Source organism: Mugil cephalus, chromosome 4 (assembly GCF_022458985.1).
Source record: "Mugil cephalus isolate CIBA_MC_2020 chromosome 4, CIBA_Mcephalus_1.1, whole genome shotgun sequence".
Classification (NCBI taxonomy): Eukaryota; Metazoa; Chordata; class Actinopteri; order Mugiliformes; family Mugilidae; genus Mugil; species Mugil cephalus.
This window is the reverse complement of record NC_061773.1, coordinates 15,187,571-15,207,850: the sequence shown is the minus strand read 5'-3', so window position 1 is coordinate 15,207,850 and position 20,280 is coordinate 15,187,571. Positions and strand designations below refer to the sequence as shown.

At 41.6% G+C, this 20,280-nt stretch overlaps 3 protein-coding genes across 5 annotated transcripts in view; 1 reads left to right on the top strand and 2 right to left on the bottom strand.

Moving 5' to 3' along the window:
- Window positions 1–3,623, top strand: part of ip6k1 (inositol hexakisphosphate kinase 1) — a 29,355-nt gene extending 25,732 nt beyond the window's left edge. For both annotated transcript variants that reach the window (XM_047584052.1, XM_047584053.1), the window contains exon 9: window positions 196–3,623. In XM_047584052.1, coding sequence (XP_047440008.1) covers window positions 196–732 — 537 coding nt within the window. In that variant the 3' untranslated portion in view covers window positions 733–3,623. The remainder of the gene's footprint in view (window positions 1–195) is intronic.
- Window positions 3,369–14,942, bottom strand: LOC125007313 (dynein axonemal heavy chain 12-like). Of its 2 annotated transcripts, none has more exons than XM_047584049.1 (13): window positions 14,770–14,942; window positions 13,108–13,237; window positions 12,486–12,526; window positions 11,403–11,528; window positions 11,156–11,314; window positions 10,336–10,581; window positions 9,374–9,545; window positions 8,799–8,904; window positions 8,518–8,697; window positions 7,343–7,471; window positions 7,122–7,250; window positions 5,960–6,113; window positions 3,369–5,867 (listed from the first exon to the last, which is right to left on the bottom strand). In XM_047584049.1, the coding sequence occupies exons 2-13, from the start codon at window positions 13,230–13,232 to the stop codon at window positions 5,653–5,655; spliced, it is 1,782 nt and encodes a 593-aa protein (XP_047440005.1). In that variant the 5' UTR covers window positions 13,233–13,237; window positions 14,770–14,942; the 3' UTR covers window positions 3,369–5,652. The 2 variants fall into 2 exon arrangements, with proteins under 2 accessions (XP_047440005.1, XP_047440006.1); XM_047584050.1 differs by having other exon boundaries at window positions 13,108–13,313; window positions 14,770–14,941.
- A 982-nt stretch (window positions 14,943–15,924) lies between these two features.
- Window positions 15,925–19,289, bottom strand: rps23 (ribosomal protein S23). The gene is made up of 4 exons (XM_047584056.1): window positions 19,167–19,289; window positions 17,792–17,951; window positions 16,315–16,435; window positions 15,925–16,113 (listed from the first exon to the last, which is right to left on the bottom strand). The coding sequence occupies exons 1-4, from the start codon at window positions 19,168–19,170 to the stop codon at window positions 15,967–15,969; spliced, it is 432 nt and encodes a 143-aa protein (XP_047440012.1). The 5' UTR covers window positions 19,171–19,289; the 3' UTR covers window positions 15,925–15,966.
- Window positions 19,290–20,280: the final 991 nt, after the last annotated feature.

Genomic DNA, 20,280 nt, shown 5'->3' with positions numbered 1-20,280 from the left:
TGGCTTCCAGGTTAAACTCACCAAACTGCACAGATTGAACATCTGTACATGAACACTGTCACACAGCTGAAGTGTAATAATAACCTCCAGTGAAAACTCTGTTTTAATATGTCTCAGTTGTGTTTGTTCCTGCTGGAGTGGACAAACGTGACTTAACTAACACATGAAAACGTTTCCTGTTGTTTCTGTCTGTAGGAACCTGAGGGCCCCTCGGTCCTCGGCTCAGGGCAGCAGCAGCACACAGCGTGGCAGAAGAAGACCCCTGTGGCCCCTAGTGAGCCCAACTGTGGCCCCGGGCCCTTCGCTACTGCGCCCCCTGACGCTCCTTGTGAAACGGACATGAACCCAAACCCAGGATCGCTGTCCTCTCAGGGACCTGGACTGATGGCTGCGCCCGCCCCCTCCCCTCATCCTCCCACACAAGCCCCGCCCACCAAGTCAGACTGCCACTCCTTCGCCCCTCGTCCCCCCTCACCTCACCCGCGTCCAGACTCCCCGTCCCCGGCCCCCAGTTTAACTTCCATCCCTTCTCCTGCCGCCCCCCCGCCGCCGCCGCCGCCACCGCGGCAGCCCCCCCTGGTGGACGTTCGTATGATCGACTTCGCCCACTCCACCTTCAAGGGTTTTCGCGGTGACACCGCAGTGCATGATGGGCCGGACCGGGGCTACGTGTTCGGACTGGAGAGCCTAATCCAGATCCTGGAGAGCCTGCGGGACGAGGAACTTCAGTAACACACACACACGCAGGTTAACTTGTGTCTTGGTGAGGACAACCCAAAGTCTAACAGGCCCTCACAAAGATAGGCACACAGTACACACACACACACACACACACACACACACACACAGCTGGTTGTGAGTTTGTTCAGGTTGGATCGTTCTCAAGAACTGGCTCGTCTCGGCCGCAAATATGGAGCAGGGTTCGCCATGACGTCACCGTGGCACCGAGCGTCATGCAGGGAAATGGTTACTATAGCGATGGACAGGAAATTGGACAGTGGAGACAAAGCGTCTGCTAGTTTAAGAAGGAATTGAGAACACACACAGTTTGGACTTCTATTCTTGTGAGGACTGATATAAAAGCCGCCACAATTAAAGGCCTCAACAACGTCAACATCAACAACAACAACAACAACAACAACATTACCTTATAAGGACATTTAACCTCGTATTCGCTGCGTTGGTCTGTAAATTAACTCGCTCTGAGCAGCTCTCTAACCACTGTGACATTACAGGATGTAAGTTCTTCCCATCGGTACCAGTTGATGTTTTAAGATTTTGTTGTTTCCTCTCTGTGCAGAATGAGTTTGATGGTGGAAAGTTGTGCTGATGCCACTAGTGGGACCTCGGTCAGCAGCTTTGAGGCAATTCAGAGCGGCTTCAGTAGAGGTCGGCTCCGTGCGACAGTTTGCGGCTCTTCCTAGTTTCCGAGCCTTCCAGCTAATAGCAGCTCTACGCGTTTCCCCTTTTCGGTGATGAATACAGAATACTGCCCCCTGCTGGTGTGAAGAGTTACTTGCTCTCAGGTGGGAAAACTAATTCACTGAAAACTAATTTCACAGTTAAATTGGAAGCATCTTGTTTCCAGTACATTGAGACTAAAAACATTTTGTCTCGGAACAGATTTAAACTCAGACAAACGTTCCTCCTTCAGAATTTGAAAACGTCTGCACAGTGAAGTAACAATCAGCTCTCGTTAACGAACGTCCTCAGTCCCAAGGTCTAAACCTCCGATCGGTCCTCACAAAGATAGACAAGCTGGCTCAAACATCCTGGGAACGGCTGTCTAAGGAGCTGTTTGACAGAGCGTCCTAATCGACCAATCAGCTGAGTCCCAGGGACCAGCCATCACTTTACTCCTCCTCCTCACTCCAAACGTGGACGGGTGATTGGACTCCTTCAGCGTTACCGTTGAAACGCTCTCAAACACATCCAAGCATCGGGTAGCGACGAGAGACGGCATCGTCAGGAACATGTAGACGTAGGCGTTAACGGAGAGAATATAGATCCTTTTTAAAAAATAAAAAAAACGCTGTGTGTCCAGTTTTTGAATAATTCAGAAACGTTAGTAGTCGTGTCCTGTGAAAATCATCCTCTGGGTCATTGTGTAACGTCCGAAGTGTCACTTTCTCCAAATCTGATGTGGTGATACGAAGACATATTTTTATTATTGTCAACATGAAAAGACCAGTTTTTAACGTGTCTCTAAAAGCCCTTGTAGATTTAATGTCCAGAAATGATGACAAACACCCAAACACACTGTCCTGTTGCTGTAAATACTCACTAGAGCAACAAATGTGTATCAGCCCGCCACAGAAAATAGTCCCAAACAAAAGCTCTACTCCTGTCAGAGTCGTGTCTCTGACAGGAGGCGTCTGACCACTTCAGGAAATTCCTTTAAGGACTTACCGTCCACGTTGTAGCTACTAATTAGACCAAGTTTTGTCTGAACCTTCATCTTCATGTCAGCACAGATGAGACGAGCTTTTAAAAAGATGAAAACGATGGATCATTTGACTTGATCAGAATCACTTCACAGACCTTGTTGTGTTTTTTTTATTCAGTCACACTGTTGGATCTTTTCATGAGATTTGTTGACAGTAACAAAAATAAAGAGTAACACCGGCTTTATTCTGTGTGTTAGGGCTGGGTGATATGGCTGAAAAATAAGAATAATATTTTTTATATAAATTATATACACATAAATATGGATGTGATATAAATCATTATTTTTTAAAAACAAACTAGAGCAATCTAGTATATCTTTTAATTTACAGCTAATTTATTCAGCTATGATTTGGAAAATATTCTAAATAAATTCTTTAATTGTTGAAGATTATTTTGTAGATAATAATAATAATAAATTATCGCCCAGTCCTGTCTCAAAAACAATATAAATATAAATATATATATGAAGAGACCCATCCTGCACCTGTCAGCAGAGTTGGACACAGTGTGTCTCCTCTGATTGGCCCAGATATGACGGCGTTAGCCAATCGTATTTGTCCATTTATGCTTCACCCTGACCTGTGGCTGGCCCTGATGCAGCAGCGCCTCCTGCTGGACGGCAACAGGAACTCAACCCCAGGAGCTGGAATGACAGAAAGAGAGCAAATATGAATATTTTATTTTTGGTTTATCAAGGTGATAATTTATTTTTTTATTGTACCTTTGCCCATGTGTGCGGGTAAATGTTTTGTCTTTTACATGTCTCGCCCCTAAATGTATAAAATGTAAAGAAACGTAAGTGGATCAGAGGCACGGTGTGTGAAACGTCAGGAGCAGTATTATTTGTTTCCAGACTTCAGACTGTGGTGGAGCTGTTGCTCTGGTGGGAAGCTCTGTTCAACGTGTGTGTGTGTGTTAGGAAAAAAAAAAAAAAAAAAACGTAGACGCCATCTTTAGTCTTTGGTTTGTTTCACTTCACATTTAAGGAGTTGGTTAAAGAACTGCATGCACATCAACGTCCTCATGTTTGAGTCACCGTGTTACGGTCCTCTCAGATCATGGATATTAGCCTCTCAGCGACTGATTGGACTTATTTAGCAGCATTTTCTGCATCTGACATCATCCTGACTGTTTGTTAGAGCAGTGAAAGTAAATGAGATTAAATCTTTCCAGAAGCTTTTGGGCTCGCGTCGTGTTTCCTGACACATTCAGGGCTTCTCTCGACAGGTGAAGAGCTGCTGCTGCAGAAACCTCTGGAGCGTCGCAGGATCCAGTGTCACCGGGTTCCTTGAAGACTTGAAAAGACCCTTTAGAGACTCCTTAAAGCTTTAAGATTTAACATTTTACTTTGCAAAAACAGAAAAATTGTATTAAAATTAGGAATATATACCTTCAAATAAGCAAAAGGATCTGAGAACAAGAACAAGTAGATTTGTATTGGCACAATGGAAATATTAAAAAAAAAAAAAAAATCTTAAATAATGTAGATTATAATTTGGTGTGACCCAAATAAATATGGTGCAGCAATAAATAACACCTCTGAGATTTGTGAATCCATCATGTACCATTTTTATAGACCGAAGAAGTGAAAGTTTCTTAATGAATGTTTATCCATATTAATAGTTAAATAAAATACAAGTGTAATAGTTCATAAATAGATATTAATCCTACATCTTCATCACATCACATCACAGCACTGTGCTTTCCATAAATACCTTCACATCACGTCCTTTTGCAAAACATATGGTTTTAAGTTTTCTTTTTTGACAAAGTTTCCTTAATATCATGGTTTGCTACTACGCTGTGTGGATAAATATGTACACATGTTGCATCCTGATTGATTTTATTTTAACTTTTTCTGTACCTAGAGATGTACAACAAGGCAACATAACAACAAATAAGAATTAGACAAGGAAACAATTACTTGGAGTCTGGGGGGATATTTCACTGGAATATTAATTCAGAAATAGGAATTTCATGGAGGACTCCAGCCTTTCGCACATTAACAGTTGCGACAGGTCTCGACCCTCTAGATCAGGAGGGTCAAACTCATTTTAGTTCAGGGGCCACATACGGCTCAACTTGATCTCCGGGAGGCTAGAAGACTAACACAATAAATTATTAACTTTAAATGAAGACAACGCACGTTTTAGTGCAAAGCAAATCTTGAAAATGTTTACATTAATAAATATGTCCTTTTACAAAACATTTAATGAACAAACTGGAAAAAAAAGAAAAATAAGTGCAATTTTGGTGCATTGCTGCCCCCTGCTGTTTAGTTCTGGGTGTAAGTGTCCGCGCTCCTTATTGAAACATTGCGACCCCTAGCAGAGGAATTAGGAATAGCAGTTACTTTTATTGAAAAGGTGCAGTTAAAATTTTCATTGGACCCTCTTGCAGGACTTTGGCCCTCGGACCGTATGTTTGACATCACACGTGACAGATAACGGATGAATGGCCATTTTATGAATATGTTGCTGCTGTACTAATAGATTTATTTCTGCGTCCGTTTTCAGTTTGACGAGGAAACATTTAATAACATTTTACAGACTCTTACAACAAATGAGGAGATTGGATGAGCCATTTTAAGACAAGTTTTATTCACAGGAGAATAATATGGCATCAGGGAGAGCCGAGGCAAAAACAAACACCCCCTGTCTAGAAAGGAAATATTCAAATAACCAACACACCGAGAGGAATGGAAACGGTAACAAACCAAACCTACAGCTGGCTCCCAAACAGGACGAGGAAAGGCGGGAGAAAACAAAGCTCCTACTGGTAGGTTACAGTCTGAACCCTACACAACATGGAATGAACTACACATTAAGGCCGAGCCAAAAGGTTCACATCACCAGGCAGGTGTAGTGGATATCTTGGGTTCTGGGGGGCCTTAGAAAAAAAGATGTTGTGTTGCACCCCAAGTCCAAGCAAGCAAAATCCCTCCTAGTGTAGAAAGACAGGGGCCCTGGGGGGGTTGTAATTGCAATGCATTATTCATAAACTTTGTATGACATTGTAAAATATGGCAAATGAAAACCAAGCTTTCTTGGTTTGCCTGTCCTGGTCTAGCGCACCTGACCAGGTGAGTGCGATAAACCACAAAATGTCCAACCCCCTTTAAACCCCAGAGCAGAGCATCAGCTGGTTGCAGCAGATCTCTAAGGTAGAAGCAGCGCAACACAAATTTACTCTCTGCCGCTTTGTTCATTCATAGATAGATGAAGGGCGGGTTTGTTTTCGCCCTCTGCTGTCTGAGCCCATGTTGCTGCTACGTAGGTCGAACTCCCGGTACAGGATGTAGTCCTTCAGCCGGTCCGGCAGCGGCAAGAAGCTCATGAACGTCGGGGACCGGAGGCGGAGGCGTCCGAGACACTGGCGGATCTGCAGGCGACAGAGATGCTGCAGGCTCCGGGCGTTTTCTGGCGGCCCAGAAAGAGAGAAAGAGAAGGAAGAAACGTGATGAGTGACGTTTGATTCCTTCCCCTCAGGTCGGACGGATAGTGTGAGTCACCTTGCAGCCTGCAGATGTCGGGCCACTGCTTCTGCTCCATCAAAGCCGCCTTCAGTTTAGAGCAGAGTCTGGCATGATCCAAGTAGTCCAGCATGACACGCACCACGTGACCCGACAAGTGTTTCAACCAGGAGACGGTGATCACCTCACAGAACTGCACTGACACACACACACACACACACACACACACACACACACACACACACAAACACACACACACACACACAAACACACACACACACACACACAGATGGACGGGGAGCTTTAGCTGCAGAGGCGGCTCTAGTCTGTTTAGCGCCCCCCCCACAAAAAAAAGGCTGTACCGCATTACTTTTATAAAACAGCCTGAACTGCTGGACTGACAACCAAAACCATTGTTCTATGTGAGAGCATGGCAGTCAAGCAACAGGGTAATATAGTTATACTATCCTATTTTATTATTACATGCAGAATATATGTCATCATCATCATCATCATAAAAGATGACAGCAGTGCCTTTTAAAGGTAGGAGGCCAAAGACCCCATGGTGTGAATGTGGTTGTGGAGAATCACTACATTACCCATGAGTCAAGCATCAGGGTTAAACCACTTCACCTCAGTTGTGTTTGTATTATTATCATTTCTAAACACAAACCAGAAAATTTGTTCTGTCAAATTCTGAGCCTATATTTACCCTCCTACTACCTTCAAACACTTTTATCCAACCACAGCTATTTAAACCTCCAAAAAATTATACAAAAAAATAAATAAAGAAAAGAAAAAAAATGTTTCTGTTTATGTTTGTTTGTTGACTACCTAAACAGCTCTTTAAATAAAACAAACCCCCACTCCACCACACATATACATCCAGAATACCTGTTGCACGACCATGGAGAAATATGCAGATCACCATAAAATCTCACTAATTGACCCTAAACTTCTAAGTACATATTAAAATATAATATAAACAAATATTATCACAGCTATCATCAACTATCATCAAGAATAATACTATTTCGGGGCCAGTGTCCATGTCGGTGTTAATAATATCAGGGCGGCTGCCCGTGCCTGTCTAGGTGCGTCTGTTTGGGAGTGGATGTGTGGGAAAAGAAGAAGTTATCAACAGATATCTTACCGTCAGCTAATCAGTGTTTTTATATAACATGAATAATAAATTTGTTACCATAGTGTCTTTGATTACAGTGTTGGTCCATCCCTCATAGTCTTCAGGGATGTGAGATCCGTTTCCATAGGGACAATGGAAGCAGCGCTCCACGTCGTAACCATAGTTACACAGCATCCTGAGCAGCACCTAGCGTCACAGGGTGGAAACAACGCCAGTAAAGTTAAGTAGCCTGCAGCCAATGAGCTCAGCGGTAAAAAGTTTGAGAAGTGTCAGTTCACCTCGTCTTTGAGAGCGTACTGCAGAGCCGAGGGGAAGTGAGTCGTGTTTATTCTGCAGTAATAGTTGACGTTGGCGCCGTACTGCAGCAACATGTTGATCAACTCGTAGTTGCCAAGACGTAGCGCAACCTTGATAATGACATCAGTCATTGAATCAGCAGCATTGGAAACATGTATTTCCTGAAGTACCAAAAACTGTAGTTCCTCTCATGTCCACTAGACTCCAACAGTGAGTCAGTCCACACAGACCTCCATGTTAAAATTTCCAACTTTACAGCAGAAATTAAGACGTTTACAGCCTGATACAGGCTGATCTATGTCTCTATTCGTGACACTCATTTGAATTTTTGAATTAGCTGGAATCAGACACCGGCAAGAAAAATGGAGACGGCTCTAGAAAACACACTGAGCTTCAAAACTACTCAACAGGAAGCATACACGTTGATAGCTGAAGTGTAGTACCAAACCTGGCAACTTCAGGAAACTCACATGAATCCAGTAAATGCTAGGTATAATAACTGCTGTATATTTGTAGCCGTAATTTATATTTTACATAATCCTTCTGATATTCTACAGTGGTGACCTACTACAGTGGTGTTGAGTCTGAGTTTGGTTTAGCTAAAGTTAACTAGCTATCCATGTTTGCATTTTGTAATCTTTCTTGCACCTATAACTGAATATGATGCAGACATTAAGCTTAGGTTCAGACTACTAAATGTAGTTTTTCATGAAACGAGTTAAATGTAAACAACGCCGAAGTCCAGTCATATACCACGGAGGGTGCTGTATTTGAATCACGGGTGCCCAAACCTTGCAGATTGTTTTTACATCTTATTTTTTCTTCAGTTGAGAGGTGATCTAAATATTCTTCCCCTACAGGGAGTCTAGTGTGTTAGTCACCATAAATGTTTTGCCCTCCAGGTACTGTCTCTAAATACCCTCTTGTCTTTCAACACTATCCAACTATTTATCTTTTGACTGTAGTTTTTTGAATCGCATTTTTGTCCTAGACTTATGGAACCATAGTCACATCTGTAACATTCTGAAATCAGGTCTTGAAGAAGACCTTTTTCTGCTCTCTTTCAAAAGAGCCATTCAAGTGCCAAGCCCTAGCTTTTACCCAAAATGTCCCCTTGACGTTAACGTTAATTAGGAGTATGGCCCCACCCCGGTACCTGCAGACATTTGACTGGGTCTTGGTTGGTCATGGCTCCGGCCTCCAGCAGCAGTTTAGCTGACGGTATGTCGTTATTGGTGACAGCGAAGAAGAGAGCGGACTTCCTCTCATCGTCGTAGCTATGCCGAATCCACGGATGGAGCATGTAGTTGGGGTCATACCGAGCATCCAGCAAAGCCTGATGGGAGGCGAGAGCAATGGGCAATTTTCCCTTTTAATGATCTGTAGAGCTGTTTTTAGACTTTCGGTGGTTGGTCATCATGTTGCAAACTGACACACCTTAATGCACTGAGTGTGTCCTCCTGCAGCCGCAGAGTGAAGAGGACTCATCCCGCTGTTGCTCACATCGGACATAGAGGTGGCAGGAATCAGCAGCTTCAGAGCTCTGACAAACACGCACACACACACACACACACACACACACACACACACACACACACACACACACACACACACTGACTTACATGTTTCAGGTTTCAGCTTAGATTTCCTACTTTATTTTGAACCTCTCTTTTGGCTTAATTAACCATTTAAGAATCTCATCCAATCTTCCGTACCACTTAATCCTCACTAGGGTCACGGGGGTCGCTGGAGCCCATCCCAGCTGGCAGGGGAGAGGCGGGATGCACCCTAGACAAGTCGCCAGCCTATTTCAGGGCTAACACTGAGACATACAACCATTCGCACTCACACCTAGGGTCAATTTAGAGTCACCAATCAGCCTAACGAGCACGTCTTTGGAGGTGGGAGGAAGCTGGAGTACCCGGAGAGAACCCACGCGAACACAGGGAGAACATGCCAAATCATGCTGCAGCATTTTCTCAATGAATGGAAGAACATAATGAAGCATTTACTGAAGATGTCCACGGTGTGCGACCCGGTGGATGGGCATGTGTCCCGTGTGTTTGGCAACGTTGGCGTCAGCGCCGTACTCCAGCAGCAGACTGATGATGGCTGGATTTCCTGTCGTAGCCGCCTCGTACAAGATGGACGCCTCATCGTACGCCTGAGAGAGGACATCTGCTCCTGTGGGACAAACAACATTCTAACATGTTTACATACTAAGAACATATTAGGTTTTAGGGGAACGGCGTTTGGATGCAAACCTGACTGGATTTTAAGTTCGACCTCCACCTCATTTACACACAGAGGAACTGAGGTCAGTTTTCTATTATAGGTGGAGATGCATTTTACTGCCAGTTTTAAGTACCTGTGTATTTTAAGTACTTGAGTTTCCACAGGAACTTAAAGTTGACAGTTTGTGTGGGTATTGCCTAAGCCGGATGCTAAAGCAAGGGGTCTGGGGATTGTCTTTGGAAAGGGATCCAGTCATTCGTCAGCCTGCTCAGATCTGCAAAATGTTTAGTCTCATAATATAAAATTAAAAACACAGAACATTGCTTACCTGGATGACCAAACCCTGCTGCACTCATTTCATTTTACTTTTGTTTGTGTTTGTGCATATGGTATTGTAACATATTATACTATACTATTACCTTCTACATAATCTCCATGACGATTATGGAGATTCTTAGAGTTAATATGACTATATAATAATAATAATCCACAAAATACCACACTAGCAATGTTTTGTCTTTGTATTTTTCTCTTTCATGCATGTATTTATTTTTTTTCCATCTCTATTTTACACCTTCATATACTATTTTTTTTTAAACTTCATATAAACTGTTTTATTAGACTAATGCCTGATAATAACTTTTATAATAATCTGGCGTTAATCTTATTTCTTTATTAGTAACTAACTAACCTACACCCCTGTGCATCTACCATTATCCTCCATCCGTTCAGTGTTCACCTCTCCTCAGAAGAGTCTCCACCACCTCCAGGTGTCCTCCCTGAGCAGCCAGTGCCAGCGGTGTGAGGCCATAGTGGCTGCGGGGGTCTGGCTGTGCTCCGGCCTGAAGCAGCATAGTCACCAGCCCTAGTTTCCCCTGCCGCGAGGCCTCGTGCAGGGGTCGGCGGCCGTGGATGCCCTCCTGGTTGACAACAGAGCCCCACGAGAGCAGCAGCTTCACCAGGTCAGAGCGGTCTGCACGGATCGCTGCAAAGAGGCAAAGGATTTGATGAGGTGATCCATCAACGAATGGAGCCCTGGAGCCATGAATGCTGCCTGGAGCTCCAGTACATGTGAAGTACTGGAGCAAATCAAGGAAAATACCTCAAAATACATCTAAACATGCTAAAAGATATGTCTGAAGGCTCCCTATTGGCCAGGCCAATTGAATCATTTGGTTTTTATGTGATGGTGGACAGAAGAGTAAGAGTAGTCATTCATTTCATGGCTGCTGTCTGAGAGTTATTTAGCTTCTGCATTCACGTCCGTTATAAAACATATTGACAGGAAATAACTAAAGCACAAACTTAACAGTGATTAACACATACGTGAAGTATTTGTCACAAATTAATGTCACAGACTACATCGTTGCTCTCGTTGGTTGTAGGTTATATCCACTTGTGCACAGAGTATTTTAGTTTTGTTTGTTTTTTACGCCCTATAATGAAATATAGGGCGATTGTTAGCAGACTAGAATCCTTAGTTTGATTATATTCGTTCAGTCTCCAGTAAGACTTGTAAACTATAACAGTAATGAGGTCCGAGTCCAAAACAAACCTACCTACAAACAGTGGTGAGTCCTTGTCGTGGTCCTGGCAGTCCGGCGTGGCTCCATGTTTGAGGAGGAAGGAGACGTTTTCTATTAGACCTTTTTCTACTGCCAGGAAGAGAGGAGTCTGACCACGGAGAGTACGTTTCTCCACAGAGTCTGGGCCTGAAGCTGGAGAACCAGCACATTGTTGGATTCAGTGAACCTCTTTGTCATTCTTCCCTCATGTAACTGAAGAATCAACCAAGCTGATTCAAACCTTTGAACGTGAGCTCCAGGATGGTTTGGTTGCTCTGAGCTGCTGCCTCATGAAGAGGCGTCCATCCCCTGCTGTCTGTCTGCAAGAACGAGTCTCTGTGCTGATCCTTCAGGAGTTTCTCGTTACCTGGACGGACACATGGATGGTGCTCTCTAGAGTGGTCCAGCTCAAAAATGATGGTAAGTTTTACATGGAAACCAACTTATCTACAGAACTGCACCAGAACCACCTTAACAAGATTAAAGTGAAGTTTACTTTATTATAAATAAAGTAAAGGGAAAAAGGTAAAGGGAGTCAGGGAAAAACAAGTTTAACATGGCCATGATTTTATTCTGGAAAAAAAAAAAAAAAAAAAACATGCAAACACTATTATAAATGATAAACTGAACTCAATGCGTTTGCTTTTGGGGAGTGAAAGAGACTTTACGTCTTGTTCCAAAATAAATATCCTCTCCCCAAATCACACCACACAACAAACAGCTGTTCGTGGTTCTGATCCAATAGTATGTAGAGATCCAGAAGAGACAACAGCTGTTACTATTCTACTGTGACCCACTTGATGTTGGTGTTTATTTCTAGTAATCTTCAGATTACTAGAAATTATATGACAGCACACGTTACCCCATTAACAATGTTATATCATTCTTTCTTTCTTACTTTCTTTCATGCATTTATTTTTATTCTAACTCTCTTTTCCTCCTTTATATATACTTTCAGACTGAATATCCACATACGTATATACAACCTCCTGTTAAAATTTTTTAAAAACCCTGAGAAATAAGTTTAAAAATGGTGCTGCTGGTTGTGTTCTAATATATTTTCCTGATTACACATTTATGATTTTAAGAGAAAAAAAAGTCTTAGTATGTCACCAGTGAGTGTGGAAACTGTTATCTGCAGTCATAGTGAGTGACATTGAACGCACCTCTGTTGAAGAAACCATGTTTTTCACAAAATAATGATATAAGTACGGATATTAAGAATTTCATAATGAGGAACTATCATATTACTGCCATGAAATCCACAAAACATGTCACACAATTGAAATTCTACTTTCAAAGAGCAGAATTTATGTGGTCTCACCTTGTTTGATGGCGGTGAAGATTGTGTTGATGTCTGTGGGCCTGCGGGGAAACATGAAATGACAGTATGGTCTGTGGAACGCAGCGGGAGAAGTAAACAGCAGCGCCTCCATGAAACCTTAAACCCCCCCGCCCCTCCCTTCCCCACTGTCTAAGACTGAACTGTGTCTGCATTTAAATATTGAAATAAGTAACATAAAGGGAACTTTGGGAGCCGGAACTTAAAATGAGCTGATGATTAATAAATATGGTTCTTAATTTCACGTAATTTGCAAATAAATAAACAATAACGTGAATAATATTTTACATAGGTCACCTGATTAAATTACTTTGTCAGCTGTTTAGTGATGAAAGGAAAAGATCATTTAACTGGAGCTTACAGCTTTTCTTCTTACAATACATTTTACCTATTTAAGCGAACACATATTTTGTTTATTCACTGTTGTATGTGTTATTATCTAGTTTTGATGTCTCATTAACAATGATTAACAATAAATACATCAATAAGCAACCAAAAAGAACACAAATATACTTAAAGGGTAAAGGTTTAACCCTGTTGCCCTTTAAATCGAGACAAAGTCATTACCAAAAAAATATTCTAACCTGGTTTCTGTTGGACTCACCTTCTCTCATCTTTGCTGCTTTCCTTCTTCCTGTTGTTCTCCAGCAGACTCTGTTCAATCATGTACTGAAGAGCTGCATCATCCTCGTCATCCCCATCCGCCATCACAAATTGATCCAAGTCCATGACGTCTGGACAAAAGGACCAACATCTGTAAGAGCGCTTTTCTCCAAACCCTTGTGTGAGATCATTCTTCAGTAAATGGACCTAAAGTATGTGGACACCAAACCATCAGAATGAATCTGCTCTGCAAAAAAAAATCCACTGTTGGTTTCAAATCACAAGTGGAAGGATTTGAGAGACTCTGACAAGGACCAAACTGTGACGTCTAGACAGCTGGGTCAGAGATGTTCCTGGTCTGCAGTGGTCAGTCCCCACATTGGTCCAAGGAAGGAGAAGAAACAGAGACATGTTCATGGACCAAGGACGACAACAGTTTGGTCTGATCCAACACACGAGCTGCTGAGGCTCAAACTGCTGAAGATGTGGCTGCTTGTTCTGATAGGAAGGAGTTAGAAGACACAGTGGTTCGGTTTGTTTTGTTTGGGCCTGTGTAGCTGCGGACCAGCCAGGGTGTCTGTGCCGACCCATGTCCACTGGTGAAGACTGGGACAATGGACGAGTGAGCGTCAGAACTAATAAATTAATTTTGATTATTTCTTCTTAGATCGGTGGATCATGTCTTACCTGGGGAACACGTGGCACCAGGATGCACTGTGGGAAGAAGACAAAGAGGAGGCAGTGTGATGCTTTGATTAATGTTCTGCTGGGAGACCCTGGTTCCTGAACTTTTATGTTCATGGAAACATTTTCCCTGTTGGCTTCTTTCAGCACCACAATGCTTTGAATAGTTTGAGGAACAACAATAGAGTCCGATCCATGGAGACCCCAAGATTTAAAGGATCTTCTGCTAACGTCTTGGTGCAGCAAAACCTTCAGAGGTCACCATGTTATGGCCGGTTGAGGTCAATAAAGCCCGGTTCACTCCAAAGTCATGAATTACTTCGGCGCTCCAAGCAAACCTTGGATGTCACTTTGTGCATAGAGGAATTTCAAGGAAGCAGAAACCACTTTGAAAGTGTGAAGCGGCTTCTTGACCTTTGGAACATGATCGTGCAGTTACATCACCGTGAATGTTCAGCTGTTCTCTCTGCACAAATGATGTGATGAATCCTGTCAATGTGGAGCAGAATCTCAGGGGAAGATTTTTAAGAACCTGAAAAGTTGATGTTGTCATAGCGAGGCCCCACCTGTGCTGAATGTTCAATAGTCTCCTCGCACAATGACAGCTCCACAGGAGCATTAACATTCACCAACAACTACTACAACAACAACAACAACAGACCTGAAATAGAAGTTCACAAATGATCCCAACTGTACTAAATCTGATATTTTACATTTTTTATATTCATCATATACATCACTATACATCTCGACTCTATAGATACTTCTGCCTGATTACTCCTTGAGGATAAATAAAGTTGTTTTTCTGCTTCTGAAACACTATTGTTCAGTGTCGGGAAGCAGGAACTCCAACTATTGATGCAATTGAGTAAAAACTACAGATTTTCTTGGCCTTAACCAGAGATTTGAAAAACACACAAACAGCTGATTCATTAAAAAAAAAAAAAAAAAAAGAAACAAAAGAAATTTCAATGCTGACCTTGTGTTGTTTTGCTGGGCTGTTGTACTCAGCTGTGGAGTCTCTATATGCAGTAGCTGTGTAGCCTCTGTATGAAACAGTTGTCGCTGACCGTTGGCCAGAGGAGAGGTCTCTACAACCAGAACTCTACGGCCACATGGTTTGTGTCCGCGAGGCCGAGTTTCAGCTGAGTGACAGCAGCGCTCTGGACGGGGATTTGACACCTGTTACTATATTTACATGCTCCACATGAGTTTATCAGCAGACAGTCGGTGTGACACTGCGGGCCAGACTATAGCATGATTAAGCCCTTTATCCCCCAGGAGCTGAGCCAACACCGTAAAGCATCTTCTCTGTGAGAAAATACACTATTATAACACATTATTATTAGTTTATTGAATTGATCAATGCACATTAATCAACACTGGCGCATTAGTTAGCAGTGTAAATGCACCGGACTTAGCACCAATGCTAATTTTCAGCCGTATTCCCAGTAGTTGTCGCAGTTTTGGATGTGTAGTGGTAACAGGAATGTGTTCTTCTTACAGATGAGATCATTTGGGAGAATTTAGTTCTGCGCCTCGGTACATTACAGCCACCTCTAGTTAGAGCTCTCATCCTTAGTGAAGAGGTTTCCAGTTTAAAATTTAAACTGCCTTCTAAAAAAAGAGACTGGACTTGGTTTTACTGTACTTTCCTTAGCGTGTGCCCAGGTTGTAAAACAGTAATACCATGACATGCATATAGATGTTTTGGAAACATGAAAGTCTTGTATGATACAAGTTTGTCTGAATTTAAGGGTGTTTGTGATTTTTACTAGTATGTGCTTTAAATGATAGGTTTGTGTCTAAGACCCCTCCAAGATATTTAACAATGCTACATCAAGTCTCTCTCCTTTGACTGCTACAGATGGTTGATCGCCCTCTGCTACATTATGTGTAGTACAAAGTCTGCATTGCGTCAAATAATCCCCTAAAAAGGTTAATTTGTACAAAAAGTCATAATTTGAACAGCATTTTGAATGATTAAAATTCAAATCCAGTGCTTACTTTTGTCTCATGCTTTGATCTTCAGTTAAAATGTCTAAAAATCTGCAGAAAAATCTTTTTCACTCTTAATATGCAGTGTGTCTTTAATCTCTTCTGGGAACAAATAAAAACACCAAACAAACCAGAGTGTAATTGAAAACGTGTTTATTTTATTTGCTGCATCGACAGTTTATGACCTTGGTCTCTCCTTCTTGCCTTTGTAGAGAGCCAGCAGAGACACGTTGGCCACTTTGACCACCTTGAAACGAACTCCAGGAATGTCACCCACGGCGTGGCCTTTACGTCCGAACCCTGCCACCAGAACCTCATCGTTCTCCTGGAGGACCACAAGCAGACGAGGAAGAGGATGTTAGAGAGAGGGGACGACACACGAAGAACATACACCGACCGAGGTCATTTCTCTTAAATGTTGTGCAGATCATTAAGGAATCATAATTCCTTTTTTTTTTTTTACAGTACTTTTCATATAAACCACACTGTGCTGCTTTTAAAGGGTGGATATGATGCTGCTGTTTACCTCGATGAAGTTGAGGCAACCGTCGTTGGGGACGAAGGCGGTGATCTTCTTGCCGTTCTTGATGAGCTGAACTCTCACACACTTCCTGATGGCAGAGTTGGGCTGCTTAGCCTCCACACCGCTGCAGGATGGAAACAATATCTTTTTATTTAAACTGTGTGTGAACATTCAGGTTTATTCAATTTCTCTCCCTCTTTTTTTATAGAACCACAGGTCAGATAAAATGTTTAAGGACACACCTTTTGAGCTTTTTCTACATCTATTAGCGTGTGTGGCTCAGAAAAGCTGATAAAGTCATGCAGTCGGTTTGTTACGAGTGGCCTCATTTGTGACGTAACTAGCTTGCTCTCTACACGGCTTCAGACAGCCTCCTGATTCCCTGTACACAGGTAGTGACAACACTAGCGAAGTGATGCCACATTTTGTTTCATAAAAGAATCGGAAACAATGAAGCTGCAATGTGCTCGGCTGTAAAGGCTTGTGAGCAAAATCTTGCAGATGTGTTCGAAACACTTGGTCTATTTACCAACTGGGGCCACTAGGATGCTATTTGTAATAAGACACAGTCCACAGTATGATTTCATAACATTATCTGTAGCTATTTGTATGAATTTACTGTTAAGAGTTTGAATGGATGCCTGAATAAAATGAGGCTTCAGTGCGTCCGTGTGTTAGAAGACAAGTTAATGGCACCAATCTATTAACTTGTCTTCTAACACACAGACGCACTGAAGCTACAACACGTCGCTTGTCTCATTCATATTTTAACAAGTTTTCTGTTTGCCATCTGATGGCATTATGTCTTTGTGTAAGAATCTCCGTCAACATATTTAAGAGCTCTAATGCTCGTTTTTAGTTTTTAATGGGTGAACTGTATGGACTGATGTAGCTTTAAGCTCCAGGATTTCGTACTCTACAGATATTCTTAACAGTTGCCATTGCAGCTTCTGTGTGGGTGAGTCTCCCGAGGAGAGGAGCTCAGTCTCAGGAGGTAGAGGGAGCAAGAAACACAGCTCCTTGTGAAAAGGGCTGTTTTTGACATGGTGAATATGGGCCTGTATAACAATTGAGAATTTTTAACCAAATCATGTAACAGATTCAGTCATGAAAGAAACATCTTGTTGAAAGGGGCATCAGACGTCCCCTTTATGACATCTGTGTACTCATTGTAGATTTACTCATAACAGTCAATTCAATGTGTAATGCAAGCAGTAAATAGTTAACTAATTTTGAAATGGATACCACCATTTGGCTCTAAAACAGTTTTTAAGAGGCTGAATATGAAAATGGCAGAAAGTAGATTCTAAAATAACAATGGCACAAAAGAGAAATATTTCAGCAGTGCTTTTTCCTACCTCGTCCCTACATCAGATAAATTATGATTAGATTGTGTTGAAGAGGGATCGATGAAAGACTTCTCTTCATCTGCCGTTCAATATTTTAAAAAAGTTTCACCAGTAGATCCCATGATACTCACACTTTCTCAAGGACGATTCCTTTGGCGTGAGAGGCTCCTCCGAAGGGGTTAGCCTTCAGGGCAGTGCCCAGATGGGCTTTCTTGTACTGTTTGTCGTGCCATTTCTGCTCACGACGGTGATTGCGGAGTTTCCTGGCAGTACGCAGACCACGACACTTTCCTAAAAGATGAAATAGGCAATATTATTTTTACTTCAATGCTGAAAATAGCAAAGAAATATTAAAACACAATTTAAACATTTAAACTAGTACTGGCGCACAACAACACTGAGCTGTCACGGGGGTCCAAAAAGAAAAAGAAAAAAATCAACAAAACATTGCTGTATCTAAATGTTTAGAGAAGTGATTCATTACACAGCTTCTTGTAGAAACATTATCAAATTTCTCGGTATTAAAAAAGAACCGGGTCCTGAAATCAGGGCAATTGATAAACAGACTTAATCTTAAGTCAGGTCAGGTAGTCACTACACCTTTCAAAGCCGAACAAGAAGAACCACTCATCAGTTTAAGTTCGATCAAACATAAATGTCAGGAAGCAGCTCAGTTTAAACAGAATTTAAAAATAATCATGGCAAAACCTTTTTGGTCGATCTTACTGATCTTAATGTCACAAGACAAATTGCCACAATGAGATGTTAACACAAGCATGGACACAACTGACAATTATAAACTCTGAAAATGTAGGAACAAATTACAATTCTTACACATTCTTACAGGACACACAAATGTAACTCATGGTTTTAAAGTTTGTAGTATAGTGCTCCGCAGGTGAGATAGCTCGTTTGTTAATCGGAATTTGGCTGAATCTGGCCTTTTGGGGAGTTTGTCCAACGGAATTAACTATATTTTTATTAACACGTGGAACAAACCCGCATTTAAATCACAGAAGTTACACTCTAATTACATCGACTGCTCGATATATGAGCGTCAACTGTAAGGAGCCAAATTCACATATCACAACGCTAAATGAAAGCAGGGCTGGTGCTAAGCTAACGTGACATACAGACAGTTTCTCCCTTGGCAAGTCATGGTATCCCAAATGTTTTCATTACTACATGGGATAAGAAAAGTAATTCCGCTATTCTGCTGTTTTACACAATGCTATTACCGTTTAATACAGACCAGGATGTAAAGGGAGCCGACGCTGTGCTAACCCAACTATGCTAACATGCCGCAAGTACCCGAGACATGTTATGGCCGCTCCACGTTGCGGAAAGAGAGCCGTAAAAAACGGTTAATTTTATAAGTCAATATTGAGTTTAACCGAGACCAACACATCGAAAACGACTTAGAAGATACTTATGTGGGACACGGATACGAAAAATGTGTGAAATTAACACAATTATTCTGCGTTTTAGGTGAAGTTTGAGCCGTACCCATGATTGCAGAAGCGAGCCTGGGATGGAAAGGAAGGACCCAAGATGCACCGCGGCAATGTCTAGTCTGAGGACCCCGATCAGGATAGTCTACCGAAACGCCTGAGTAAAATTGTCAAAAAGTGACAATAGTTTTAATTTTATCTTATTGTATTTTTGACATTTATATACATATAAACGCACAACAATGAAACAAACAAACACGCATTTGAGATTTAAACCGTTTATTACAATTATGCTATTTTGTTTTTTTTATAGCTTATTTTTCATATTGCTATTGTTGGTTTTTATAACAGTAGAATCTGTATATTTTCATTGAAATTGTGAAATTAGTACTGGGCCAATGATGACTTTTTCATATTTCATATTCCAACACATGTACAGAGCTTTTAAGTGTACAAATAAATATATGTCTGTGCCCTCTGGTGGACAATTTAAAGAGTTACTAAGTCATTCTCATCAGCTTGGTTTCTTTGCCTAAATCGCAAGTCAGCTACGTTTTACTATTTTCATCTTGTGGTCGAAAAACAGAATCAAAAGAGTTTCCTCCGACTACAGGTAAGTATCTGTACATTAACATATCCATTGTCATTTGAGTTTTACCTGGGTGACTGGGAACCTTCACAGACATGGCATAAAAGTGATAACATAAGTTTTACAAATCTCAGCACTTACATCAAATTCCTTGAATAACTGATTGCATTCGACGGCTGACTGGTTAAATGTCAAATAAATAAATAAATAAGTAAATATAAAGTTAGCTGTAGAGACTGTATAAGTTAGATATGATGGAAAAGTTTGGAGGAGGGGATAATCATACTGGAGCATGACAGATTAGTCTAGTGTCTTCCATTAGTCTAAACCTTTGACTTTCGTTCATGGAGGCTGTATAAAATGGATGAATAGATAAATAAATAAATAAATAAATAAATAAAAGCACTGTATGAGCATAGTTTTATCCAGCACTCTAGCGCAGACTCATCTGATTGTTTCTTCACTGCGCTGTTATAACCAAAACAAATCCGGGTACGGAGAGCAGCGAATCCGTGGAAGTTAATTAAAAGTCTGATATCAAAAAAAGAGGTCCAAAAGGGGCTGTCATATTTATCACATA